This window comes from Pyrenophora tritici-repentis, chromosome 9 (assembly GCF_003171515.1).
Source record: "Pyrenophora tritici-repentis strain M4 chromosome 9, whole genome shotgun sequence".
Classification (NCBI taxonomy): domain Eukaryota; kingdom Fungi; phylum Ascomycota; class Dothideomycetes; order Pleosporales; family Pleosporaceae; genus Pyrenophora; species Pyrenophora tritici-repentis.
Window position 1 is genome coordinate 1,168,931 of NC_089398.1, and position 26,942 is coordinate 1,195,872.

The 26,942-nt window shown below is 50.6% G+C and overlaps 12 protein-coding genes across 12 annotated transcripts; 8 read left to right on the top strand and 4 right to left on the bottom strand.

Moving 5' to 3' along the window:
- Window positions 1-13: 13 nt before the first annotated feature.
- Window positions 14-1,846, top strand: PtrM4_148160 (uncharacterized protein; the record flags this gene model as incomplete). Its single annotated transcript, XM_001938714.2, has 4 exons — window positions 14-1,291; window positions 1,567-1,608; window positions 1,657-1,749; window positions 1,799-1,846. 4 exons carry the CDS (start codon window positions 14-16, stop codon window positions 1,844-1,846), a joined length of 1,461 nt encoding a protein of 486 aa, XP_001938749.1.
- A 566-nt stretch (window positions 1,847-2,412) lies between these two features.
- Window positions 2,413-2,792, top strand: PtrM4_148170 (uncharacterized protein; the record flags this gene model as incomplete). The annotated part of the gene is made up of 2 exons (XM_066109944.1): window positions 2,413-2,672; window positions 2,720-2,792. 2 exons carry the CDS (start codon window positions 2,413-2,415, stop codon window positions 2,790-2,792), a joined length of 333 nt encoding a protein of 110 aa, XP_065959927.1.
- Window positions 2,793-2,928: 136 nt separating this feature from the next.
- Window positions 2,929-3,593, top strand: PtrM4_148180 (YIP1, Rab GTPase interacting factor, Golgi membrane protein; the record flags this gene model as incomplete). The annotated part of the gene is made up of 4 exons (XM_001938713.2): window positions 2,929-2,991; window positions 3,040-3,073; window positions 3,120-3,413; window positions 3,466-3,593. The coding sequence occupies 4 exons, from the start codon at window positions 2,929-2,931 to the stop codon at window positions 3,591-3,593; spliced, it is 519 nt and encodes a 172-aa protein (XP_001938748.2).
- Window positions 3,594-3,908: 315 nt separating this feature from the next.
- PtrM4_148190 (cytochrome C1 heme lyase) lies at window positions 3,909-4,981 on the top strand (the record flags this gene model as incomplete). Its single annotated transcript, XM_001938712.2, has 2 exons — window positions 3,909-3,998; window positions 4,046-4,981. The coding sequence occupies 2 exons, from the start codon at window positions 3,909-3,911 to the stop codon at window positions 4,979-4,981; spliced, it is 1,026 nt and encodes a 341-aa protein (XP_001938747.1).
- Window positions 4,982-8,782: 3,801 nt separating this feature from the next.
- On the bottom strand, window positions 8,783-9,901 carry PtrM4_148200 (Fructosamin-kin multi-domain protein; the record flags this gene model as incomplete). Its single annotated transcript, XM_066109945.1, has 4 exons — window positions 8,783-8,843; window positions 8,892-9,574; window positions 9,628-9,746; window positions 9,802-9,901. The coding sequence occupies 4 exons, from the start codon at window positions 9,899-9,901 to the stop codon at window positions 8,783-8,785; spliced, it is 963 nt and encodes a 320-aa protein (XP_065959928.1).
- A 223-nt stretch (window positions 9,902-10,124) lies between these two features.
- On the bottom strand, window positions 10,125-11,613 carry PtrM4_148210 (FAD dependent oxidoreductase; the record flags this gene model as incomplete). Its single annotated transcript, XM_001938710.2, has 4 exons — window positions 10,125-10,352; window positions 10,408-10,799; window positions 10,853-11,323; window positions 11,406-11,613. 4 exons carry the CDS (start codon window positions 11,611-11,613, stop codon window positions 10,125-10,127), a joined length of 1,299 nt encoding a protein of 432 aa, XP_001938745.1.
- Window positions 11,614-12,397: 784 nt separating this feature from the next.
- Window positions 12,398-14,025, bottom strand: PtrM4_148220 (uncharacterized protein; the record flags this gene model as incomplete). Its single annotated transcript, XM_001938709.2, has 2 exons — window positions 12,398-13,898; window positions 13,949-14,025. The coding sequence occupies 2 exons, from the start codon at window positions 14,023-14,025 to the stop codon at window positions 12,398-12,400; spliced, it is 1,578 nt and encodes a 525-aa protein (XP_001938744.2).
- Window positions 14,026-14,678: 653 nt separating this feature from the next.
- PtrM4_148230 (CRC-subunit domain containing protein) lies at window positions 14,679-16,209 on the top strand (the record flags this gene model as incomplete). The annotated part of the gene is made up of 2 exons (XM_001938708.1): window positions 14,679-15,721; window positions 15,780-16,209. The coding sequence occupies 2 exons, from the start codon at window positions 14,679-14,681 to the stop codon at window positions 16,207-16,209; spliced, it is 1,473 nt and encodes a 490-aa protein (XP_001938743.1).
- A 511-nt stretch (window positions 16,210-16,720) lies between these two features.
- Window positions 16,721-18,705, top strand: PtrM4_148240 (uncharacterized protein; the record flags this gene model as incomplete). The annotated part of the gene is made up of 4 exons (XM_066109946.1): window positions 16,721-16,808; window positions 16,860-16,961; window positions 17,010-17,158; window positions 18,577-18,705. 4 exons carry the CDS (start codon window positions 16,721-16,723, stop codon window positions 18,703-18,705), a joined length of 468 nt encoding a protein of 155 aa, XP_065959929.1.
- A 2,664-nt stretch (window positions 18,706-21,369) lies between these two features.
- Window positions 21,370-22,442, top strand: PtrM4_148250 (bZIP-2 multi-domain protein; the record flags this gene model as incomplete). Its single annotated transcript, XM_066109947.1, has 2 exons — window positions 21,370-22,105; window positions 22,177-22,442. 2 exons carry the CDS (start codon window positions 21,370-21,372, stop codon window positions 22,440-22,442), a joined length of 1,002 nt encoding a protein of 333 aa, XP_065959930.1.
- Window positions 22,443-23,721: 1,279 nt separating this feature from the next.
- On the bottom strand, window positions 23,722-24,131 carry PtrM4_148260 (Protamine-P2 multi-domain protein; the record flags this gene model as incomplete). The annotated part of the gene is made up of 3 exons (XM_001938705.2): window positions 23,722-23,840; window positions 23,940-24,000; window positions 24,054-24,131. 3 exons carry the CDS (start codon window positions 24,129-24,131, stop codon window positions 23,722-23,724), a joined length of 258 nt encoding a protein of 85 aa, XP_001938740.1.
- A 674-nt stretch (window positions 24,132-24,805) lies between these two features.
- PtrM4_148270 (membrane protein, hemolysin III protein) lies at window positions 24,806-25,835 on the top strand (the record flags this gene model as incomplete). Its single annotated transcript, XM_001938704.1, has 3 exons — window positions 24,806-25,330; window positions 25,382-25,612; window positions 25,680-25,835. 3 exons carry the CDS (start codon window positions 24,806-24,808, stop codon window positions 25,833-25,835), a joined length of 912 nt encoding a protein of 303 aa, XP_001938739.1.
- Between the last annotated feature and the right edge of the window lie 1,107 nt (window positions 25,836-26,942).

Below are 26,942 nucleotides of genomic sequence, written 5' to 3' on the forward strand. Positions count from 1 at the left end.
TCCGACGCCTACCATGGGCCCATCTGCCTTTCGTGACGACCTCCCTACCTCCCTGGCGGACCTTCTCTCCAATACCTTGATCCTACGTCAGACTGCCCCCTACCTGCCGGTATCGGCTCTCCGTAATCTGTCGCGGGCTTCCAAGGCTCTACATCAAATCGTCATCCAATCGCCCGAAGCATTTCGCTATCTCGATCTATCTCCAGTCAAGTCTGCCATTCTACCATTCGATGGACCTCTCGATGTTGGGGGCATCAGCTTCCGCGCAGAGCGCATGGATGAAGCCCTTACCGAAGACGACTTCTACAGTGGTCCATTACGGAACATTTTCAACAGACTCGAAAAGTCACATGTTCTTCGAAATGTACATACGCTGGTGCTCGATGGGCTTAGCGTGACAGCAGAGCTTGTCAAGGAACTCCTTACAGAAGAGAGATTCAACGTCCGCATACTCTCCATTCGCGATGTGAAACATCTGAACGAGAGAAAGCTTCAGCAATACCTTCGATATGCTGTTCGCCCGTCAAGGCCTGCTGGCACTCCTCGCGTCAAGGGAATCTATCTGTTTGGAGCCCGTGATCCACTACCGCGTTCTGCGTCACCCGTCGGCAGGAAGCCTTTGCCCATCGCCAGGGGCGTCTTGTCATCACAGGGGGCGCAAATCGGGGCCAAATGGAACGAAAAGTCTCAACAGGCTTTGGACGCTGCGCTAGCGCGGACCGAAGACAAGTGGTACCAGCCGTCTGGAAAATTGATCTCGAAGCGGCCTACCCCAGAGTGGGCAGAAATCCTCCAAGCATGTGAAGGCATCATCTCGTTTGATGCTGTTCTCTGCAGGGGTCCTCGACATGATCCCAGCAAAGCCTATGTCAGTGATAGCACGGCCAATGGAGCCCCTCATCCAGCCTCGTTTCTTCGACCTACAGTCGCCACAGTAGCCCTAGGACCGTCAGGCTGCGAGTCTTGTCATTCATCTCCAGAGGGGCCAGCAGTGTTTGGCCAGTCTAGCACATCTCATCATCCATTACTCAGTCCCGTTCCGCTGCATGGAAGCTCTATCCGCGCGGCTCAGATGCCACATACTCTGGATGGATCTGCCCCTCCACCTCTCATAGTGCGCTGTGAGGACTGTCTCAAAGGCCGCTGGTGCGAGAGGTGTCACAAGTGGTGGGACGAGGGTTGCTACACAGGATCTACTACCGCCCAACGTACGGAGATACAACAAATCGAACTGGGAGAAAGCATAGGGCCCGATGGAAAGACTGTCATGCTCCCAGAGCAAAAAATCAAGGTATATAATGGCCTCTGCGTGGAACACTGCCTCCCTGAAGAAGAAATGGCCGGAGCCGGGGCCGGCGGGATGTGGGGATGATGAATCTACCTTGGCGCGTGAGGAGCGATGCGACCTTGTAGCCGTTACGAAGTAGTTGGATTCCGGAAACCAGTCTTTCCCGACTGGCCGTGGAGCCTGGCTATTGGATAATTGCAACCTGGAAACTGGCACTTGCGCGCCAAGGTATGTGCTCAATCTTTTGCCAGAACAAAGGCTAACACGAACAAATACAGGTCATTGGCGTCAGACGTGACTGTTTTGGCTGCGGCCATACGGTATGGTAGTCCACTTCCATCTGGACAGACAGGGCTAACTCTCGACAGTGCATAAGCTGCAAAGAGCTCGTCATTCGAACCTGCAAAAAGTGCAAGAACGAGTATTGTCGTGAGGACAACGACTCCTCTTCCGACACCATGGTAGGTGCATTTTGTACAACTAGACACTCACATACTAATTCATGCGCAGTGTGACTGGTGTAATTACACATCGCGGAGGACTGTGGAGATGTATTGAACTTGATTTCTGGCGTGGGTATACCTCTGTGGCTACAGATATGTTGTTGGACTTACGGCTTATGAATTATGACTCTCCACTTAGTATCACAATCAGATACTCTACTCACTCTTCCACCACTCTGAATGTATACGATGGCTAAGTGTTGTGCGTGATTTCCAACATCTCTGCATGTTTAATACTGAGGAGATGTGGTGGTGAATCGGATTGCGCATCTCACGACCAAGTCTGACTAAGCCGTCGGCGAATGAAGGGAAAGCGCCGATGCACACGATGACATGTGGCTACCCATATTGAGAAGATCAATGCAAACAAACAGTTGCTGCTTTCCTGAACTTCAGCGCGCAAGTTGCTCATTGACGATTCGTTTTTCACTTCTTTCACCAATCTGTCCTTTCCGCTCAAAAGTTCCGGTGACGTCGCATCTAAGTCCACGTAACAGCTTCAGCCAGAACCGCCTCCGCGACACCTCCGCCAGGCTTCCAAGTTATCCCCCCCCCGCCAGGTCACTGCACATTGACACGTAATTTCGATCGCGATACTCACATCAAATTGCAAACACGACCATGGCGCAATACGGCTACGGACAAAACCCCCAATACGGCGGGGGAAACGCGCAAAATCTCCAATTCTACTCTTCCTCGTTCTCCAACCAGCCAGTTTCTGGACACTCGACCCCTTTCCAAGCAAACTATGGCGCGCCACAGAGCCAAGCATATCCCGTACAGTATGGCGCCGGTTTCTCAGCACCGGGAGTAAGTGGGCAAATGGGCATGGGCGCTGAGGGGCTACGGACAGGATGGCTTGCAGCGTTTGGCACGGAAGGGTATGTGGAACAAGGCGCGTTGATGGGGCATCGCTAACTTTCAGCAGATATCCTACAGAGCCACCGCTACGTATGCAGCATCGACCCCATGATGGCCTTGGACGAGCTGACAATATATAGTGGAAGAATTGGGTGTAAACTTCAGACATATACAGATGAAGGTGAGCAAGGACGGGACTGATAAGTGGGATGGAGCTAATATTTAGTACAGACATTGGCCGTCTTGAACCCGTTCGGGCGAATTGACCAACACATCATGGACGACAGCGATGTAGCAGGCCCCATATTGTTCTTCTTGATCTTTGGCACATCATTACTGGTATGACCGACGGAACCCATATGGAGAATAAAGACTGATGTTGCTTAGTTGTCTGGCAAGCTACATTTCGGCTACATTTACGGTACGTCTAATCTCTATCCAGCTGAACCATGGCTGACGATGTATAGGGCTGGCCTTGTTAGGCACCATTTTGCTTCACCAGATCCTCTCGCTCATGTCGCCGCCTATCAACGCCGTTGAAGCGACTCCGGGCGATCACAGTCACCCACAGGGCTCCCATCTCGGCTCCTCCTTGACCTTCCCACGATCAGCGTCGGTCCTTGGTTATTGCCTACTTCCCCTTGTATTGGTGTCGATACTAGGAATAATTATACCTCTGGATGGCCTTTTCGGATATCTTTTGACAAGCTTGGCCATCACATGGTGCGCATACAGTTCGAGCTCTATGTTCACTGTGGTTGGTAAGTTCAATTCCATATTGCCCCACTACTTGCAGAGACTAATAGCTGTCAGGACGCATGACATCGATGCGAGGCTTGGTAGCATACCCTATGGTTCTATTCTATGGCAGTTTTGGTATCATGGCCATCTTCAGCTCTCGCGGCACCGGGCAGTTGGCGGCGAAGGCGGCGGGATCATAAGGACGCCGCTCAAAACCAAGGACGTTGTCATTAGTTAGGGGATATGGACATGGACATTGAGCGATTGAGCGTGCGATAGGATGATGATAATACCGAACAAATGCAAATAAAACACTTGATTTGGTCGTTCACTTGAACAAGGCAATGCAGCCAATCGGCGTACGGCAGATCTACTTAGAGCGATGACGATGTGGACGAGACCCTGCACGAAATTGTTTCTCCCGATAATCTCCGCCACCCGTCGCATCTTCTTCAGCCTTATACGCTTGCTTGTGTCTTTCTTCCGAAATTATTCTCTTTCTATCATAATTCAGCATGGGTTGGTTTTGGGCAGATGCCGCGCCCGCAGCGCCCGGAGCACGCATGGCGCCACATCCAATGCCAAAGGGGAAGATGGAGCCTCCCGTACGTACTCTTACCCTTCCTTCACACGCGCCACTAACAGTACATAGCCAGAATGCCCGATGCACAAGAAACCCACAGCACCTGTTATCGCCGAGAAGACGCCCCAGGGCGCCTGTCCCTACGTACCGCCTGAAAATGGCTCCAAGGACGCATCAGAGCCTCCACCAAGAACCGGCCTCCTTGCCCGACTGAATCCTCTAAACAACATGTTTTCCGAACTCTCCAACGAGCGTGCGGAAAAACAATCGCAAAACCTCCCCCTCGAGCGCGAAACTTCGACGATACCCAAGGGCGATGGCTCGCTATGGGAGTACCCCTCCCCCCAGCAAATGTACAACGCCATGCTGCGCAAAGGCTATACCGACACCGACATTACCGCAGTAGAAAGCATGGTTGGCGTGCACAACTTCCTCAACGAGGGCGCTTGGGCAGAAATCATGGGCTGGGAGCGCCGCTTTTCCCGCGGTCTCGTAGAAGGCTACAAGATCTGCAAGAAGGGTGAGGACGTCGCAAACTTCATGCTCGGCACAGACGAGAACCCCTTCGACACCACAACCTGGGACGACAAGGACATCCCACCTCCCAAACTCCTCCGCTTTACAGGCCGCCCCACGGAGCCAACGCCGAAATCGCAGATCCTGCAATGGCTTGGTCGCGCATTCCCTGACCAGTACGGTACCGCGCCGCCATTTGACCGCCACGACTGGTTCGTTGAGCGATGCAATGAAAAGGGGTGCAGGGAGATTCGCTATGTGATTGACTACTATGAGGGACCCGAGGAGCCAACGGGCGAGCCTGTATTCTTCCTTGATGTCAGGCCAGCGGTTGATGGGCCAACGAGTGCAGCGGAACGACTGATCAGGAGCGGAACAGATGTCTGGTGGCGGGCGAGTGGAGGTGTAGCAAGAGAGTTGAAGAAGTTGGAGGCCGCCAAGAAGAAGCAGGAAGAGGAGGCGGCCGCGAGGGGGAGGCAGTACAATTAAATGGAGGAATATGGGTATAGATCTGGGATGATGGCATTCATGGCGTTTCTTAGGATGATGTGTGTATGATTGGGTCCTTGTACGAGATCGGTTTCCTTCCCGTGTTGCGGTCTATGCATTTCTCTACTCTTCATCATTTCGTTTCTTGTATGTTGTACTTCTCAAGCGATTCTGTATCTATAGGACTATAGTGGGTATAATACAGACTCCTTCATCCTTCTCGTCTTTCGATACTCTCCTAGCGATGCTCGGTGAACTGCAATGTACATACCTCTCAACACTCGTACTTGATACCGAGTCAACGGCTTCCGCTTCACTTTAATCATATCCTTCCTTATCGAGTACAGATTGCGTGTTGACAAAAAACAATATTCGGTACTGTGCGCGGTGCTGCGTTGCTACTGCCTGGCGACTACAGCCAATCCGTCATGTAACGCGCACCTTGCACGTGACGGTCTCGGACGTATATAAACCCCTCCCCTCCTTCCTTCCTTCTCTCCTCCTAACATAACAAAAAACTAAATACCAAATCTTTCTTTCTAAAAAAATGATATCTACGCGTAGATGAGTTTCTTGGCTCTTTCCTTTCTGTGTATTCAAAACTTTGCCATAAAAAAAGTGACTTGGAGGAGATCATGTGTGGTCTGCTCATAAGAGTTGTTCAAAAATTCGGTTGAGAGAGAAGAATGTCTTTTAGCCTATATGGCTGCTTGAAAAAACGTAAAAATGATGTGTACAATAACATCGGGAGAAGGTTTGACTCTGCTTCTAGGGCTGGGGATAAAACAACCCCCCGAAAGTGTTATAACTGGCGGCATGAACGTCTGTACATGGACATTCGAAGTAGTGTGAGAGTTTCAAAAAAAGTCTAAACAAATACATGGGAATCTGAAAACTTCGCGTCGTGCCCTCATGGAGTTCTTCCGTTTGAACAACGCACGTCCAAGAACACGGAGTGGAGTCTGTGCTTGTAGATGTGGGTATATAAACCTCACATGCCCCCTCTGGTTCCTTGCATCCTTCCTACATTACTCTTCTATTAAAACATCTACTTTCCAAAAATCTTCTCCTATCTACCACGATGGAGAGTGTCTCGCTTCTCCTTTCTCCCAAAGATTGCTTAGGCTGTCGTCATGTCCGGTTCCACCGGTCTTCGAAAACCACACCCGAAATTTTGAAATTCTAAAACGTTATCACATTATTGTCCCATGATCCTGCCGATCTTTCCTGTCTGAAATATTAAAAACAGTCATCGTTCTGGGCATGGCTTGTCCTGGAGCTGAGTGGTCTACGTTTTACATATTTTCCTCGTGTGTTGAAAATTGAATAGGCCAGAATGGCATGTTCTCTGCCTTTTTGTGCCCTGTTTTCTCTAAAACTCAAGATTCCCAGACGCCATGTGATTGCGGCACCTCCAAATTCCCAAAGGCTAAAAATTACAGAGAGTAAGGTAGCATAGGTATAAAGGCGCCTGCTACCCCTCATTTCTTCTCACTTTTTTGTTCTCCTTATCATCTCAAACAACAATAAATAACGCGACAAAATTGATCATAAGTGTGCTCTGCTGGACTGGAAAATGAGGACGTTTGTATGATGACTGGGAATCGTCTTTCTCCTCTTTTCTTTGTTAAAAATTGACTCTACCAAGGTATCATGTGCGCCTTCTATCACAATCGTATCGTACCTCTTACACGTCTAGAGTACGTCTCCTGATGTTTATACCCAAATAAAAATAGCAAAGTCAATAGGGCTTCCGCTCGCGCTTGCGCCCTCTTGTGGCGAGACTAGCGGGGGCTGGGTATATAAAGACTCTTTGCCTCAGCTCTTTCTTCTCATTACAAAAGTCCCTAGTTGTAAAATTCAAAACATGGGGACATATTGAAGTCATGTGCCCGTGGCGTTTTTTGTCGGAAAAAACTAATCTATATTGGTATCAAAAGCGCCATTATGCTTCCTATACATGGCGCATGCCTGGAGGACTGATTTCATACTGGGAGGGTTGAAGATTTCCAGATTTTTTACTTTCTACTCTTTTCTCTTGGGCTTCTGCAAAACATTTCCAAAAGCAGACTGGCAGTATCGATGTCTGCGTCCCTCTTGCTGGGAAAGAATCTTTATCAAAATCCACGATGTCATTGCTATGTTGCGCGCTGGTTTTTGCGTGTACAACACTGCAGCACTTGAAGACCAAGACCTCAATACAACTTGCTTATGCCTGACCCAGTAAGCCGGAAAATTGATATATTAATCCTCTCTGAGTCGTAAAATACATGTACTTGTCTTCATATACTTTTATTTGCAAAAGCCATAATATTGGTGTCATTATAATATTGAATACTGGCTTTTTTCGGCAATGGCAGCCTAAAACATCGTACAGAAGGCCATGTAGTTTATAATCTTATCCTATTTCTAGCTTTCTTACCTACCTGCAAAGGCAATCTAGAAAGAATGTGTTGAGAAAAGGGAGGAGAGAATTATGAGCTTTGTACATGAGTGTTTTATCAACCTCGGAAACTCACAGCATAGATATTTTTCTTGAACACTTTGTTTTCAGAATGCGGTGCATGAAAGAGGAGATGAGAGAGGTAAAGCCGTTGTGAGGTACACATGGAACTTACAGACTAGGCCATCAAAACCTGTTGTATGAGATTTGGTATAGAAGCAGAAAACATGAGCTTTCATGTCGGAAGGAAGAAAGCAGGTAGTGTCCTGGTAGAATTTATAAAAATCCGTAGGCTCAGAACCGAGGCCTATTCGAGAGTACAAAACCAAGTCGAGTGCGGCAAGCCTATATCCACAGAGCTATAGCCGTAAGATATGTTTCATCTGGACAAGATGTCCCTATCTCGACGTCTTCTTGTTCATGTTATCGCACGATTACTTCTCAAGAAGAACAGTACAGGTACACACACAACAGGCCTACCGATCCAAATATTGTAAATGTCCATCCAAAGCCCAACCTTTGCTCGGCGACTCCACCGCTACTTAGCGCACACCTCACGAGACTATAACTCGCCTGCACAGTCGAACTCCATTCGGGATTCAAATCCGTAAGCAGTGTCCCACATGTCGCAAAGATGCACACCTGTGTCGCACCAGAGAAGAACTGGACGACCAATAAAAGCGCAATATGCGCCCTGGCATGTATGATCCAGCCATAAGCTGCCCGTAGCAAGTGAACTGATGACGACGACGGGGAAAATAGAGCGTAGTCTGGCCTTTGCAAAAGGGAACTTCTCTTTGATCCTAGCGTGCGAGTCCCAAACGCAGCTCCGTGCTTCCAAAGCTCCTTCCCCACGTCATAGACGCCGGATAATTCAGAATTTACCTCTGGTCATTTTTCACGAATGCACCGATACACGATGTCACACGGCTGTGACTTTGGGTTACAACCGAGATTAGTTTTCTTCAGAGCTTTCGCTGGCATCATCACCCAAAAGGACAGCAATAATCTATAACAAAGTTGTGCTGTGCGAAAAGTGTGTGCATATGAAGAGCATGAATTCGATTAATTGTCTCTGACGCAACGTGGGAAGCGAGCAATGATAAGACAGACAGTCTCTCAGATTCCAGACCGACTAGAATCACTGGTTGCTTCTCACGGCTCTGATCATGCCTGTAATGCACATGATAACTCAATTGCAGGTATTTCCCGGCTAAGAAGTTCCAAACACACTCAATCAACGCGTGGTGTGCGTTTTTCCACAGAACCATCAGGATACTTGTCGACGAGAACCTTCATCTCCTGCTTAGCACTAAGGTGAAGTCAGCAATGCCCAATGCATGTAATTGGTAACAGATTCACATATTATGAGACTCGATCTGATCAGGGTAAAGCCCGGACACGAGCAGATCGTAGCGACTAAATAAAGTAAGCAACCCGTCTTTTTCTCCACATGGACATACCAACATCGCATAGAGCCTGTTACGATCATCCCAGTCATTCTTCGGTTCCGAAATAAGCCCAGTATCCCTATACTCTTCGAAAAAGTCCTTGCCCATATTGTACCGCTGCGCACGCCAACTCTCCATATCGCACTCGCCATGGCCCCAAAATGCGCACGAGTCGAATATGATGATCTTGCCTGTACCTTCTCCCATCATGCATTTCCCTGGCCAGAGGTCCGAGTGAACGAGACAAGGCACAATCTCGCAACCACCGGTCTCTAGAGGGCGGAGGAGCCGCGGTATGACGATGATTTCCAACTCCTTGTCTACCCCGAATCTGCTCTTTTCAAAATCATACATGGTTTGCATGGCTCGAGTATACCAGACTTCCCATGAGTCGGCCCAGGTGTTGTCGTTTGGCACGTGGGCGAGGTGCATTGGGACGTAGAAACCGTACTTCCCATTGGGCGACTTTCCCATGCTGGCTTTATGCACGTTGGCTATGATGTTGACAAAGGTCTTCGGATGTAAGCGTTCTTGTTTCATGTTATGGAATTTGCAGAGGTAGAACCATGTATCTGGGTCGTCGTCGTACTTCCCCCATGCGATGGGTTGGAGAACGTGGTCCGTACAGTAGGTGTGGTAGAGTTGCTCTGATTCGTAGGTACCTTCCATCATGCGTTTACCTACTTCGCCTGATTTAGTCTGCTGGTTGGTTAACAGTGCTATGATTTGAGTACTTCGCGTGGGATGGGCACCTTGATGAAGTAGACTTTCTCCGTACCATCTGCTGACTTTGTCTTGATATGGAAGCTCTCACACCTTGCGCTCTCACCGGAGGGTTCAACAGAAACGAACGAAATGTCCTTTGGCAATACTGAGAGTATAAGCTTGGATTGTTCAATTGCGTATACTAATATTGGTGTACGTACCAGCTAGAACCTTACTATCGACATGATGTATGTGAATGGGTTTGGCCAAGTGTTCACGTCTCTTCCTAGCGGCGACCTCATCTGGAGGATTAGTAGACATGGTCTCTGATCGAAATGTGTACAAGTATATGGATTGCAGACTCAAGAAGGGACAACATAAGAGTCACTGTACGAACGTGTGGCACGGGATCGCGCTAACTGTAAATGTTGCATCTGGTATATGATGTCAGTGTTGACATATGTTAGTTCCTCTAACCGATAAACACCTCAAGCACACCTGAGAGGAGAAACTCGCTTGAAAGAAAATTCCAGGCATCAAATAATCAAAGAGGTAATCGCAGCGCCTCGATCTTTGCGCTCGTCTTTCGTCCTTCGATCAGCTCCGAAAGCACCAACCCAGTGCCAGGCGCATGCGATATGCCCCATGCGCCATGCCCCGCCGCTATGAAAACACCGCCGTTGGCCCCGTCCCTCGTCTTGACACTACCGAGTTTCTCGTCCGGTATCCGTGATACTATGGGTCGACCGCTAGATGTGACTGGGCGAAAACACTGCAGGTCGTTAACAACTGCATGCGCAGCAGCTTATGCAAGATAATCAACATACCAATCCCTCTCTCAAGACTTCCATTTCCCTCCCCGGCACATTCATCATCATCACCTTCGCACACTGCTTCAGCTGCTCAATTGCCTTCTCACTGGCTTTTACATCCGTCGCTGTATCCGGTAGTGGTATGCTGGTACTGTTCAGTCCGGCTAGATATAACTCTCCGCCTAATCTAGCAAACCACTCTGGCGAGAACCCTAGCGTATCGGTTGCGAAAACGGCGTGGCAGACTTCTTCGTCGAGTTTCTCGGGCTTAAAGTGCGGGTTGCGGACGAGTAGCGAGTGGCCGCCGAGCGAAGAGATGGGTATACGGAGTTTGGATTGGGGGAAGAGGGTGTTGAAGACACGCGGGGACCAGGCGCCGGATGTTATTACGATGCGGGTACATGGTACTATGCATGAGACGTTAGCATAGGTTGAGGGGAGGGGATGGATCGAGTCTTACACTCTGTGTTTGTTTCTGCACTTTCACCCTTCTGTAGCTTCACACCACACAAGACACCATCTTCGTTTCTGACAATCTCTCTCGCTCTTGCAGGCTGGTGCACATTGACTCCTCTCCTTTTCAGCTCCTTGACAATCCATTGGCAGAACCGAAATGGGTCGATTTGCGCGGTCGTTCCCTCTCTACTTATAACCTCCATTATTCCATCTTGAGTCCGTCGTAGCCATGGTGGTACTGCAGCCTTCTCTTCTAATGGCGCGTTATGGTTCGCCACCTGTGCTCTACTTGTCCCATTTTCAAGCCAATCTTCGCCGCTACCACCGATTGCAGATTCACTTTCACTATCTTGCGAAAGGGAGATGCCGGTAGAGGGTGAGTAGCCCCATGTCTTGCGCCCAGAATATGTTTGTGCGAGAGAGGCGTGGAGTTTGAAGGATAGTGCGCCGAGAGAAGATACTGAAGGCGCGAACCCTATAGTCAAAAGTCAACGCCGTTGATTTATATAGTACCATGCAGATGCAGGACGCGAGAAAAGGGGCAGGTAGAAACGTACAGTCTGCGCTTAAGAAGCCCGCAGCCAAACCCGACGCGCACCGAAATAACTCAGGACTAGAGTCGACCAGGTGAATACTATTCGGCGCCGTATTCCCGCTATCTGTTAGATAGTATGCCGTACACAAGCCTATGATACCGCAGCCGAGAATAACGGTGTTGTTGGCGTCGGCGTCGGCGTTAACAGGGCTATCCTCGCGGCGGTCCATGATGAACTCCAGACTATTAGGTAAGTTACTGTGACGTGGGGCAGATTGAGGGGCAATGACAGCAGCAACAGCAACAGAAACAAGGGAAGCTATACAACAACATCAAAAACGCGCCTCCCTACCCATCCTTTAAGTGGGCTTCGACCTCAGCTCCCCGTTGGGACCAGTACCTTGCATCAAGTGCGTAAACAAGTCGCGTTGGACCACCGTTTCCCATCGATCCCACGGTAAAAGAGACATCGTACGACGAGGACCGTAGGTCGCCAAGTGGTCCGCCGTTGAACCCTCGCCTAAGGTGTGATGAGCCGACATGGCCTGATTCTCGTCTGCCGCAGCGCAGTCTGGGACCTTGCCGCCTCCCTCGCCCCCATCCTTTACTGCTTTCGCCCTTGTTTACGGGCATGCTAGCGGCTGCACGGCTCGGATGATCTACTGCCTCACGTGGGTTCCATCGTCACATATTGGTGCTGCTATTGGTGTACTGTGGCGCCACCCCAAGGAGGCGACTGCGATGATCCTGCGGTGTTTTTTGTGGAGTGAGGTTTTTAAATCTTGGGGCATTGCATGTGCGGTTTGGGAAATCTGCTTTGCATTTGCATTGATGACTACGTATGCGTGATCTATACGATGGAAAATGGGGTTGTTGCTATGAATGGGGTGAATGTATCTTCCCTAGTGTGCTTTTGTTTGTTCTCCGCTTTATCCTCACATGCTTGCCTGCGATACTTACACCGGTGGGTATTTTCAAGCCTTGCGTGCGTGTTGACGTACAATTGCAACGGTTCTAGGAGACGTGGCGGGTGGCAAGGAAATCCTCAAAGTCCGCGTAGTCCTTGTACTCTCGCGTATCCGAGCTTGCTGTACCGGTGGAAAGGTTGTTGGCCCGCGTTCGCACTAGCATCAAGCTCTCATGGTCGCCTTCCGTTACATTGATGGCAGTCATAGGACGTGAAGTGGATCCTGGTCCGTAGCCGGTGCCGTCGTAAAGTCCAGTATGGGCTCCCCAAGAGCTGCCGCGCTTCCCCAGCTCTTCGGGGCTGGACGATTCCAGATCGATGTCCACGTATGCTGGAATTCTGCCTGCTGCATGCGCCTCGTCAGGTGTCAGCTCCATGCCTTCAGCCTTGACTAGGATCTCATCGTCCCGAACAAAGACACCCATATTCGACACTATCTTCTCGGCGGCAGTAAAGTCTTCATCCCGGCCCGCAGAGACAACTTCATTCTCGTCCTGCCTGTCAAATCCATCTGCGTTTCCAATATCTGCGTTGGTGAGTCTAACTTGCATTTGACGTTTTCCGTCTGCTCGGCGGTAGATATTCGCACGTTGCTTTTGACGGAGAAGATCTAGTGCTGTCGCATTGGGTCTTGCATCAGCTCCATCTTCTTGCTTATCCACTACTTCAACTGCTTCATTGTTTGCTGTCTCCTTGCTTGCCTCGATAGGCACCTCATCCTTGGGTGGACTCTTTTCATCGAACTCGTCAAGGAGGCCGCGGCGATACTCGGACCATGCGCTCCATGATTCTGTGTTGCTATTTGTTTGTCTGAGTTCAATCGTCTCCGCAATCGATTCCGAGCTCATCGGCTTCTCCTGCGCATCGATGGTCGGAACAAGGTAGTGATCTGCAGCAGCTCGAAGCATGTCAGAGAGAGGATTTTTCACGGGAGCTGTTGCCTTCAACATGATCATGCTCGGAACACGGCAGGAACCGAAAACCCTTGATGGGCTATCTTCAGTATTATTATCCAGGTCCAAGATCTTCCGAATTGGGGCCGGGGAAGATACAACGGTTCCATTGGGTATGGCAGATAGCTCGACCGGCGATCGCAGGCTCTGCTTGTTTGGAGCAGGAACAGGTACGGGTGATGAGTGACGTATGTCAAATCCGGAGCTGGGGTACTCTTTGTGGCTAAGATCAAAGATCGGCTGCCCGGGAGGGGACTCTTGGAAGTCAAGTACGAGGGACGATTGGCGAGGATGATTTGGAGTATGAGGTTTCTGACAGACAGCGATCACATCAACCGAGGGTTGTACCGGTACAATGATATCAGTCTGCTTGGTCTTGGTAGGCGAGCGAAGACTTCGTAGAGAACCAATGCTTCGCAGCTTTTGTTTTCGCAGCGAACCCATCAGACCCTTGCGTTTCGATGGGCTATCCTCGCTGGGTGATTCGTTGCCGACGCTTGCTGCTGCAGAGCCTACACTCATCGAAGAAACACTGGGGCCCTTCGGATCTGAGATCTCGTTCTCTTTCTGATGATCAGGCGGAAAGGATGGCTCACTGGTCGAGTACGTTAGTATAGTTCATGTCCAAAAGTGATGAGCACCCACTTTTGAAGGCTCATCAGAGAGAAGAGGTCGGAGATGCTCTTCTTCGCTCTGATAGTCAGTCGATCGAGAGCCATCATGAATGGTTGGTGCTGTCTTGATCAAGGACCGTAAGCTTGGGGAGTGCTTGTAGAGGCGGAGAGTATTCGGGATGTGAACACCCCAAGAGAGGGTTGGTCCTGCTTATCCATTTGTTGATACATAGTAAGTTCTAGTAAGAGCTTCACAGGTGGATGTGGCAAGATCGATTGTACTTATGGTAAGCAGCAAGAGCACCTTGGTAGCATGAAATACTTGACATACTGGTGTACAAAAGCCACTGTAGTCACCAAGCATGCCTATTAGGTGCCCATTCACAATAATAGCACGCGTGTTTGGCGACTACTGGCCTTGATACATTACCTAGGTAGTATGTCAAGTATTTTATGACACCCAGGTGCTAGTCAAGTATTATGACACCCAGTGCCTCAGTGTTCTAGAAAGGAAGTCGATAACGAGCCGGATTTGCACAAGATTTGTTGATGCACGTGACAGACATGAGCCGTGCGCGGACCCTTGCTTAGCTCTTCACGTCGCGGTCGGCAGCAGTTCTGAAGTAGTTGCACCTCATCCACCAGCTCAACTCACTTTCACCAATTGTATTTCCGACAACGGAAACTGAAGTCGCCGACCCGGATTTTACATTGACCAGTTGTAGCCCCACGCTCCACACAGATATCGCAAACTAGCCACAATGGCGCGCGGACGCCCTTCTCGAGCTGCAGCGCGTCGCAGCGAGCCTGCCCGTAGCGAAACGCCGCAGCAAGACAGCGACGATGAAATGGTAGATGCCCCAGAATCGCGCGCCGACACACCCAAGGAGGAAGAGGAAGACGCCGAATCAGCAGCCCAAGGTAGCGAGGAGGAAGCCGCGCCCTCTGAGCGCTCGCCTTCTCCAGCAGTTATTCAGCCGTTTCCGCGCAAAAAGCGTCTTGGTCGGCCTCCCAAGAACAGGCCGCCGGACTGGAATGTAATCGAGCCCGACAACACCTCTGAGGGTGGCACGCCCATCAAGCGCAAGCGGGGGCGGCCGTCCGGTGGAGGTCGAGGACGTCCACCGAAGGGAGGGCCATCGCACACCACGCGTGTTCCCATCGACAAGGAGGGCAACATGATGGACGTTGTAAACGACGAGGTCGACCTCCCTGAGGACGAAGAGGGCGAGCAAAAGGTCGACAAGTTGGGCAACCTCATGGGCGGACGGGACTACCGAGTGCGCATATTCACCATCAAGGGCAGAGGGGATAGGCAATACATGTTATCAACAGAGCCGGCCCGTTGCTGTGGTTTTAGGGACAGTTACCTGTTCTTCACAAAGCACATGAAGCTCTACAAGATCATCATCGACGACTCGGAGAAGAGGGACCTGATCGACCGCGAGATCATCCCACACTCCTACAAGGGTCGTGCTATCGGTGTCGTCACTGCGAGATCAGTCTTCCGCGAGTTCGGCGCTCGCATCATTATTGGCGGAAAGCGAGTTATCGATGACTACTACGTCACGGCAGCAAAAGAAAGCGGCGTAGTCGAGGGCGAGCTCGCAGACCCGAACGACAGGCTACCGCCCCCAGGAGAGCCATACAACAAGAACCAATATGTTGCGTGGCATGGTGCTAGCAGCGTATACCATACTGGTGTGCCTAGTGTGCCCACCGCGAACGGCAAGCCCGTACCTGGGAAGCGGAAGGTTAATATTACTTCCGCTAATTGGCAGTTTGAGCACGGCTCAGCCGCTAGGTATGTGCCTCCTGTTGCGCTCAGTCTATCTGGAACAGTCAGAGCTAACATCTTATAGTCGATTCAACTCAAACCTCTCCAAGCTCCGCAGAGCAAACCTCACGGGTGTTTACGACCCACAGACCAATCTAATGTGCTATCCAAAAGTTACACAACCAACGCACGCACGATGGGAGGAAGTTCCGGCGGAAGAGAGCGACGTGCCTCCGCTAGTTCGTCGCAAGTATCTCGTAGTCGACTCAGTATTCCAGCAACCTCCTTTTGCTGGTCTCGGCTTACCTGGGCCTGACGGAGACTTCGTCGACGTTGGCACCAACGGTATACCTACTCTGGACGAGGAAGACAAAAAACAGATGAAGCCAGAGGAACTAGAGGCGTTTGCGCAAATCAAACGGGAAGAGCAAGAATGGCGCAGTCATTGGGGCGGGGAGAACACAGATGGTGCACGGGGTAAACCAAAGATAGGCTTCGTAGGCGTTCCCGTTTGAGGGATATGTGGCAACGAAGTCTGCTTCTACCTGCTTATATTGTTTCTTCTAGGGTGTTCCTTTCGCACCCGGCGCTGACGACCAGAGGTGGCGACTTTGATTCACACTTTACCAATTCTTTTCCAGTGTAGGGGTGTGGCTACCTTCATTACAGAATTTAGTTTCCCGGTCTTTGGCCTCGTGCTGGGGAGGTAGTCCATGTTATTAAGGTCCGAGCTCTTTCTTTGTCTTGCCCACACCCACTTTATTGGCAGACGGCGTATACACTCTAGATAAAGAGCGGCCAAGATACTAAACGCCACTTACCTGTCGACAAAGGCAAAGACGCCGACTTGCGTTGCGTACTCGTCCTCTGTAGTAGGCCGAGCTAAAGGATCTGGTCTAGACATTATGGATCAAATGATAGCTGTATCTTTACATGTCTACAAGACTGTCTCGCTTTTGCACCTTGCTTTCCTTCTTGTGAGATCTACCCGCATTCACGACTGATGAACTAATCGACTTGAATACCATGTCCACTGGTATCTTCGCAAACGAGACGACTTCAGCCTGCACGGCACCACTCCTCGATGAATCACTATTCCCACAGAAAGGAGGATGTAAGTCCATGGCGCACTGCCCAGCAACCACATATTAACGGCCATCCCCAGATCTACCAGGTCGCTACTGCGGCCTCGGCTCCTTCCAAATCGACGGCGGCACAGCATCATGCTGTTTTCCGTGTCCAATCCAAGACTACATCTACGCACCCAGTACGCCACCCCCTTCCTAACCTCAACCCCCCAACTAACAATCACTAGACTGGCGCACCCGCCTGCGCATACCAAACTACCTCTCCATCCTCAGCGTCACACTCTGCACCTTCCTCCTCCTCTCCTTCCTTGCCCTACCCCCCTCGAAAACACACCGCCATTACCTCTCCGTCGGCCTCCTCATTCCCGTCCTCCTGGTCAGCCTCTCCTTTTCCATCCCCGTAACTACAAATCCGGATTACTGTCATAATGCCATCACACCCGCCGACATGCACGTCAGCATGTCGTGCGCGTGGACGGGGTCACTCATCACGCTCGGCAGTCTGAGCTGTGTGGTTTGGGTTTTTTTGCGGAGCGCCTGGCTGTTTGTGAGGATTGTATTTGATGTTGCACCTGGACGGCAGTTCATGTGGGGCAGTATCGCCACGGGACTTGGTGTGCCTGTTATTTTTCTAGTAGCAGTGCTCACGCGGACGGGGTTTAGTTATCGAATGGGGCAGACGTGTTTGCCAAACCACGAAGATGCCATTGTAACGTTTTGTACGTGGTTGGTGCTTTTTGCGGCACTCGGGTTCGTGCTGCAGGTTTTTACGACGGGGTATTGTGTTTGGGTGTATATCAAGACGCTGAGGCGGGAGAGGTCGAATCCGAATTCTCCGGGTTTTAGGCGCGATTTGCAGACGTGGGGGAATGTAAAGATGTTGTTTTTGCTGCAGTGGAGGAATATACTGGCTAGTGTGTTTGTGTTGACGGGGAGTCTGGTGTTCTTTTTGGTGTTTTGGACGCAGGATAGAAAGTTGGGGTCTGTGTTGAATGATAGTCGGGATATCACGCAGGTCAAGATGTGGATTATTTGTCAGACGCTGAGTCATGGGGATAAGAAGGAGTGTAGGAAGTATGTGAAGGGGTTCACGGTGAGGGAGGCGGACGTGTTGGTTGCGTTGATTCTTGCTTCGGTAAGTCCATTTTGTTCACACTGTTCTCATGAAGGCTAATCGCAAATACAGTTGGTCGGCATAGAGATCTTCATTCTACTCTTCGGCCGGTCAATGGCACAAGCCTGGCTGGACCTATTCAAGCGCCTCCCCTCACTTTTCCAAACATACCAACCGCTGGGCCGCCGGCCGCAAACACCAGAACTTACCACTTTTGAAAACCCCGACAAGTACAGTCTCCCCTCTCCTGCAGAGCGCCGCCATGGATCCCGCTTCGTGGAAGGTCTCGACATAGTCCCCTCGTCAAGTGAGAGCCATGAATCCCGGGAACAGATTCCTCCACCACTCAGATCGCCTCCTCCCCCTTCACCACCAGACTCACCACCACCCCCAATCCCAACATTGCAGAGGGAAAACTTTAAAGCCGTGAGACCATACCAACCTGTCCTTTTAGTCGCGAGCTCAGCCTCAGAGACATCCAACATAGCGAGTGCTGGTTTTACATCGTCAAACGTCCTACCCTCTCCACCCGCAATACACATCACCTCACCCACAGGCGCCACAACATCATCCTTGAAGTTCAACACACTTACCTTTTCCCATGCTCACACCTCCATGTCTCCAACGCGCCTCTTCCACCCTACACGTTCAGCGCCCATGCCGCCGTTAAGGACAAGTAGCGTAAAAACCTCCAGTCTCGCCAGCTCATCCGCTCCATCCACATCAACGAGTATTTTCTCTACAACGAGTTGGCGAACCAAGGAGACGGAGAGGAGCTGGCGCGATTCTACAATATCTGCTTTGGGTAGAGTGTCGATTGCAGAGGGTGCCGACGGTGATGATGCGGGGGTTTATAGTGATCATCGGCGCGTCGTAAGAGAAGGCGATCTTCCCACCACCACAACAAAGACCAACATCTCGGGTCCTATGCCGGGTACTTTTCAACATCTTGACGGCGCTTTTGTACAATTTCGACCAGCATCAGCATCCTGAAGATCCTGTCTGACATAAGAGGGTTCATGTCCGGACTGATTGATTAGTGGGAATGTCCGGACTGATTGATTAGTGGGAATGTCCGTTGAAAATGACTCAGCGACATTCGTGTCGCGCTCCTTCCATGTTACCAAACTTAGATCAATCGTAGATCGTATTTTGAACTAATAGTTTCCTAATACAATTACTTTGTCAGCTCTAACAATTCGGAATCCGGACTAGTTGCCTCCTATCACGATTGTTCTGGTGAAATCTTATCGTTCGTATTTCGGTGTTGTCGACAGCCAACAGCCAAGCAGGCGCCGAGATCGAGTCATAATTTTTTGATCTTGGGGGATTAGGTGAGAGCTACGAAGTAGACAGGAACGAGTGCATGAGTTGGTCGCTTGGCTACATGGTATACTACGCACTACATGGTATGCCCGTATGATGCAGGTGAATTGCAATGCAATGGATGCGGTAGTGAAGGAAGATGGTATGAGATAGGGCTAGCCCTGCACCATAATCTTTGAGAGGGGGTAGACTAGCCCACCGCAGTCTTTGGGATGGATGCAGGGTTCAAGATAGCGGTAAGTACCTCAGGCTCAAACTGGGTAAGCGACACCATACACAGACGGGTTACTGTATGTCAGGCTCACTCGTTCCTTTTTTGTTTCAGGAGGTAGAGCGGTACTAGACGACGTCAGTTGAAGAGGTAAGTTTCGTAGTGCGTGTACTTGGTGCTGCACTACATGGTCCTTGGTCGGAATGGCAACTTTGTCGGAAACGGTGCGGAGAGAGGCAAAAATTGAGTTTGGGGATCGAAAAGCTGCTGAGGCATCTAGATCGGAACCATGGATCGCCGGTACCATGGGTGTTGATTTCTTCGGGCAAGTTGCCCCTGTAAATCCTCATTGTGGGGGGGGGTAAGCACATGTGCAGCTCCACGGTGCAGTGCTCATGCGATGGATATCTCCATCGGACAGTACATACAGTCAGCGTATGCTGCGAGTGACGGTGCTGGAGGCCTGGGGCGCGATTCCAACGGGTGCTAGATAGGCGGCAGTTATTGCTTCGCGGGTCGCATGGGGCAGTGGTTTCATGTGATTGAGATGCGGATCAGGATCATCCAGGGTAGTCTCATGGGCGCAGATCATGGACGGACCGAAGGCTCTAGAACCGTTGATTCGAGGCAGCATCGTTTTGCGCGATACCATAGGTCCGAATTCTGGTGCCTGAAACGGTGACGAGTCGACAATAAAGGGGATGTGACAATTGACTACAAAGAAGGCGGTGATTGAATTACGCACGCGGTGGGTATTGCCGTTATTCAAACCCACGTTCGTGCGCATTCGGTCCATTGGGTGGAAGGCGGCGGAGGTTGGGATTACGGATAGGCAGGAGTAATTACGAGCCCGTGTTTGTGGGTTGGCTGCCAGATAGCACCGGCAAGTCATAATTGCCGCTCCCGGAGAAGACGCCGTCTCGTGGGTGGTAGAGGTGGAACGAAACCGTCGGCATTTCACCACGACCCTGTGCTGCAGACGAGGCAGCAGCAAAATGGTCTCGTGTGACGCATGGGTTCTTCGCTGCAATAAAAGGCGGGAGGCTACGGCAAAGCTTCCATGCCCACGAACAAAGGAACTTTACCCCAGGTTGCGCAAATCTTCCGGTAAAAGGCCGCACTAGAGAAGGTGAGATTAATTAGCAGTCGTGTGGGGATATGAGGTGTGGTTGGTGGTGTATCTAGCCATGGGAGAGAATAGATTGCAATTATGGGGTGCAGATGCTTCGAGAAGGTCAGGAAGGAACGGCGGCAGGGACTTCATCTACACAATCATGCCTGTAGTATACGAGCAAATTGATCGCAATTATGCCCTGAGGGAGCGTGACTTTGAGCTGGACCGAAGGGGGCGAGGACGCAGCGCTTGGCTGAGGGCGGATTGGGTTTGGCTGACGGCATCTTACGACATGCTACATTGAACTTGTTTCGTGTCGCCACTGAGGTGCAGCGAGTGATACAGGTGGGTCAGTAAGAGGAGAGCTAATTCCAGCTCGTGCTACGCCTAGAGTAAGCTTCGTGACGACTCAGGAGTTTCTGGCCAGTCTTGGCGGCCGATAGGTAGGGACGGTGAGGATGCTATGTAGAAGAAGATAATTTTTCACTGCCATTGTGTATCAAAACGACGCTGGTGAGGAATGACAGGCGAGACAGGGTGGGCTGCACGGTAAGAAGCGTTGCAGCGCACCCTTTCCCTCCCCTGACTTGGGTAGTGAAACTGTGGGCGGCCCGCGGCTGAGTGCCTAGCGTACGAGGGTGTCGGACCTGCACTCAATTTAGCGCCTCCCCCATGCAGCCTAGCTTACCAGGGCTGTGAGTGCCCTTGGCAGCTGCCTATTAAAGGGTCCGAAATGCCACTCTGTCCTCTTCAGCACAGCCCCGGGCCATAGTAATAATCACGCACTATGCCCACCCCTCCCCACTATCTTTTGACTTCACCATGGCAGAACAACACACCTTCGACTCTACCCTATTTTCTCAAACAATCACCAACCCAGCAATGATCTCGACACCCCTGCCCCCACCACAGCAAGAAGCCATGATGCCCACCACCATCAAGCTGGAGATGATCGAGGGCTATGACAACTCCCCTTCACCCGCACAACACTCATCCAGCTCGTCAGAGCCCTCACACACCCCGGCGCCCGAGAGCCAAAGTGGCTCAAAACCAGTCAAAAAGCGCAAGTCGTGGGGCCAAGTCCTCCCTGAACCAAAGACTAGCCTACCCCCACGCAAGCGTGCCAAGACCGAGGACGAGAAGGAGCAACGGCGCATCGAACGTGTGAAGCGCAACCGCCTCGCCGCCCACAACTCACGGGAACGCAAGCGACAAGAGTACGAAGTGCTCCAGACGGAGAAGGATGAGCTCGAAGCCAGTATGCAGGCCTACAAACAAAAGATGGCGCAGATGGAAGCCGAGCTCAACTTCTACCGCTCAAAGTATCCTGGCGAGACCCCTCAGCCAGTCTTTGACCTCTCCACACCACCCACGGAACCTTTAGACACCATCTGCCCAGCCCAGATCCCAACCTCCTTCCCCAGCCCCGAATCTATGGACTCGATGGACTCACCCCGTGACTCCTCTTGCCAACCAGAGACGCCTAATTCAAGCTTTGAGTTTACTTCCGAATTCGACTCGACACAATACTCTGCCGCGGTATTGTGCGACCTGCAGTGTCAGTCGAATTCGGGGACCTCACTACCGGCGATCTTTGCCTACCTTTCGCTCTTCAACCTTACGATCCAGTCGACGAGAAGCCCGCCATGGAAGACCTCTTCGACTTCGACCAAGCCTCAAAGCGTTGTTCAACAACCACTTCTCCAGTGGAGCCCGCTTTTACTATGGTGGACCCTTCTTCAGTCGATATCTTCAACTCAAACTTGTATGAACAAAGCTTTCATTCAAACTCTTACGGGCTTCTGGACAGCTTTGATGCAAAGTTCAACGACTTGCAGAGTGCCTCTGGCGCAACTTCGGTTAGCGACGAGGCCCTCGCAGCGGGACAATTTTAGCATCGAGGCCGTCTTGAGACTCAGTGAGGGGTTGAAGGATCAAGCTGAGTCAGTCAAGGGCGACTGTGGATCACGACTGACGAGGTCTTCCAAGTCTAGACAACTGGGTGGGCGTAAGAACGGATCTTTGAGGTTAGACAGGGTACTAGGATGGGAAAACTGGCATGTGGGCTCACAACCCGGAGTAGGACGGAGTCTTGAGCGTGTATCGTGTATTATGTAGTAACAGATTTTCTTCAGATTGCGGTATAACTTCCTGGATATCACTTCCTGGATAGGACAAATGGCATGCAAGATACACCAAGGGCTGGTGCCATTGTCTAGCCAAAATACCACGATTTTTATTGTTCATTCATGCGACCTCTCTTCAGCTATCGTGAACCTTTGATTCTCTTTGTTTCTCTCTATTTGTCTCCCCTGTTTGCCTTCCGGTGTGGGTGTATGTGCGTCTTTTTTTTTTGTTGAGCTGGTTCGCGCCCGGCCCATCGTCACTCATTCTCCACGGTTCTCCCCTCTTCTAACGCTAAGGGAACCTAATCCTCCACTTTTCCACGTCTCCGCCCTACCTACCTTGGGGGCGAGACCGCCTTGCAGATGCAGGCTGATGCCGCATAACACCTCCACCGTCATTTAGCCCCAACTAACAAACTCACGATCCGTCTCTTTTGTCTGTCGCAGATGGGGTCTAATGGGTGGGATCAGCAACCCCCCCTTACCAGCTGCTATGACGAGGTTTTTTGGAAAGCCAACTTTGTTTTTTGGGTTTGCAAACGTGTGTGTGCCCCGTGTAGTGTACGTATCTATTGTGTGTGCGGTGAGAGAAGCATGGATGTTGTACTCGCTTACCCACTCACTACACATGCCAACGCCCACACCCATGCCCACGTCAAACCCACACTTCCGGGCTCCGAACGAGGGGGACGCTGATGTGCGAGGGGGTGGGAAAGAAGGCGAACACGACATGAGATCTACACCGCTCTCTCTTCTCCTCGCTCTTCCGCCCCACACGACGGAGATCTAGAGCAGGGACAAGACACTTGGAAGGGGCATTTGTCGATGCGGATTTTACATTTTTGCTATATTCATTCCGTTATCTGTGGGGGGCTAGGCTAGGCTCGACTGGACTCGCATGCACGCTGGTCGGCCGATGTCACTCGGTGGCCGCGATGGATTATCACTCCCTTGCTTGTTGTTCTGTAGCCTGCACATCCAACGGCCTAATGCTGTATTCGCTGTCCATCCCTTTCGCTATTTCTCTCTCTGGCTGGTAGGGGCGAGTTTACTTGGTAACCTGGTCGACAGGCGCGGGCTTATTCGAGTCGGATGCTGGCGCACCTTGGCCGGTATGGCCTTTCTTCGGCATGTCACCACCGCCTGAAGCATTCATGCCTTCGATTCCTGGATGTCTCCGTCAGCTTGATATTTCTTTTGTTTTCTGGTAACTGTCTTTTCTTTTTGGTGTGTCTGGGGTAATGGTGGGGTGGGGTGTTGACGTACCTTCGCCCTTCTCGATCTCGGGCATGGGAGCGACGTTGTTTTTCGCGTGCTGCAGGGTGGCCTATGGTCATGTTAGGGGGAAAGTAAAGAGAAGGTTGTTTGAAGGTGACATACGTCACCAGAGTTGCCGTGGATGATGTCCTGACCCTCAATGGGGCCGTTGTCAGAGGATCCGTCTCCGTTGCGAGGCATGATGGTTGAGTAAGGGTATTGGGATTTGTGAGAGGTGTATATGAAGTTTGTATGCTGAAGAGCGAGGAAGAGTGTGTTGATGAAAGAGGGGTTCCTGTGGGTTATGGCATTGTTATAATCGCGATGACATGATGGCGCACATTATTTGTGATGTCATGGTGGAGATGGAAAAGGTTGTTTCCCGACCCACAGGTTTGTTGCGTCATGTATCATCAACACCACACCCTTTCCGATGAGATCTTCACTACTCGAGTAAATTCTTGGAAAGAGTTGGAAGAGTTTGGTGAACACACGCAGGCGTTTGCTTTGCGCATCGGGTCTCATGATCATCAAGTTCATAAGGCGATAGTTGAACAGGATACCCCGCATCCAGGCTCAGTGTGTTGACACAACGATTTCCAGGTAGTTGTCAGAGCGCATAGCCATATAGTCGTACATTTTTATGCAACATACTTTCTTGTCACTTTATCCACCGTCATCTATCCTCTTGTTGACACCGACATTTCCCGACAGGGTCATCATCGTATTCCATGGTACGCTCAGCCTAGACGGGATCAGCGACCCACGCCCAGCCACCGCAAATAAACAATGAACGAACGACGATTAAACACAACTTTTACTTGAAAATTACACACCCGCGAGGCTGCTCAAGCTCGCTCAAGACATTGTCGGGAATGGCTCGTGGCGCAAGCAACCGTACCGATCGTCGCACCGACACCAAAACCTCGACACCCCCTGAGATGTCGTACAAGCTCCTAACCCGCGACCAAGTACCGGCATGGTACGCGCAAAACCCTTACATCATTACCGGATTTCGACCCGTAACAAAATCGATACCACTGTGCCTCCGCAGCCTAGCGTACCCCCACAACGAGACTGTCAACATATACACGCACCTGATCCCAGCAATCACCGCGCTGCTCTGCAGCTACTCCTTTGGGAAGTACTTCAATTCGCAATTCCCGCACGCGTCCTGGACAGATGAACTAGTCTTTCGAATCTACCTCACCGTCTGTGTGATATGCTTTGGTACTTCAGCGGCATATCACACGCTACTGTGTCATTCGCAAGCCTATGAGAGTCTGTGCGTTCGCCTGGACTTTGTGGCTATCGTGATGCAGATTGTAGGCTCTTTCGTACCGGGCCTGTATTTTGGGTTTTACTGCGAACCGCATCTTCAGAAGCTGTATTGGACTATGGTACGTTCAGGGGAAATAGAGGGGTGGTGTGGGCGCTGATTGTTCTTTTAGATCATCACTCTTGGAGCACTGACCGTGACTGCCGTGATCCATCCGAGCCTCCAGGGTTCAAAGTGGAGGACTCTGCGCTTGTCGACCTTCATTGCCACTGGCTTCTCAGCTTTTGCGCCGATTATTCATGGCGCTACCATCTTCACTTATAGTCAGATGGATCAGCAGAGTGGTCTACGTTATTATTATCTCGAGGGTGTTCTTGTACTTGCTGGTGTGGCATTTTATGCGGTATGGCTGTTAAGATCGCGGTTACTCTTTCTACATGTAGAAACACTGTTGCTAACAAGCCTGACAGATGCATTTCCCGGAATGTTCAAAGCCCAAGAAATACGACATCTTGGGTTCCTCGCACCAGATCTTTCATGTCTTCATCGTTTTGAGCGCGCTGGCTCACTTTTACGGTCTCATGACTGCTTTTAAGTGGAACTATGAGAATCAGCGCTGTACTTAGGCGTGAGAGCTTGATGGGGTCCTTGGATGAAGTCGCGAAGGTGTTGATATTATCTTTTAGATACAATGTGTAATGTGTAATGTGTAATGTGTAATGTGTAATGTGTAATCCGGTTAATAGCAAAAGAGAAAACTAGATATCAAAGATTAAAAACCACAAAGGAAAAGCACTCAGTTTGTCACACCTAGACTTTCGCGACACCCGGAAATCCTTGACATATGTACTAAATACGCAGACGGGTTGAATACTTATAGAGGCCTCACAATCTATTATCACACGGTCAAACATGGAAGCCCTGACTAGCCAAACCCCCGCGAAAAAAAGAATTGGACACAGGAAGACTCGAACTCCCATCTCCCGTACTAGTATATCCACAGAAACTAAGCGTTGCTACTTCAGTTCTATCCAAGTTTTCACACTACGTGTCTGGGGGCATTCCGATGCAGAAAGCCACGAGACTGTGGTGTGAATCCTTGGGCCGGAAGAGAGGGCGACGCTTAAAGCGGGATAATATCGCACGAGCGCCTTGACCGGGCCATGTGTCCTGTGCTGTGTTGTTTGATAGTAGTTTAAATTGGAGGATGGTATTTGAGTGAAGATACAGGTAGTAGGTGGGGTAAGGGTAGATGTGTGGTTGCACGCACGAGTTGGGGGTTTGGGTCGCGTAGGGGAGTGTACCACGGTTCGTGAGAGGGGGCCGGGACTGTACATATATACGCGCGTTACACGTGGGAAAGACGCGAAAAAAGCGATAGAGAGAAATTTTAAGATAGAATACTATCGAGAAGTTGTGCAAATATCAAGGGATGTAGACGTCTAGGCATGTCAGGATGGGACACTTTTGTGTCTTGATTATCGTTGCATCTTCTGGCTCCATAATAGTAGATATACTGCGCAGCTTTTGGTATATCAATTGAGACACCAACGTCAAAACCTAGTCTATTAGTACGTTTATTGCAAGAGTTGATAGGTAGTTTCAGCTTTCCTTGCAAGTATACTAAGGTATACTCAACACATCAGATCACAGAGCATGGCTGACGAAAATTAACATTGTGTTTAAGCTAAGCTACACGCTCTCTCACTTTCACCATCCGCACTTACTTACGC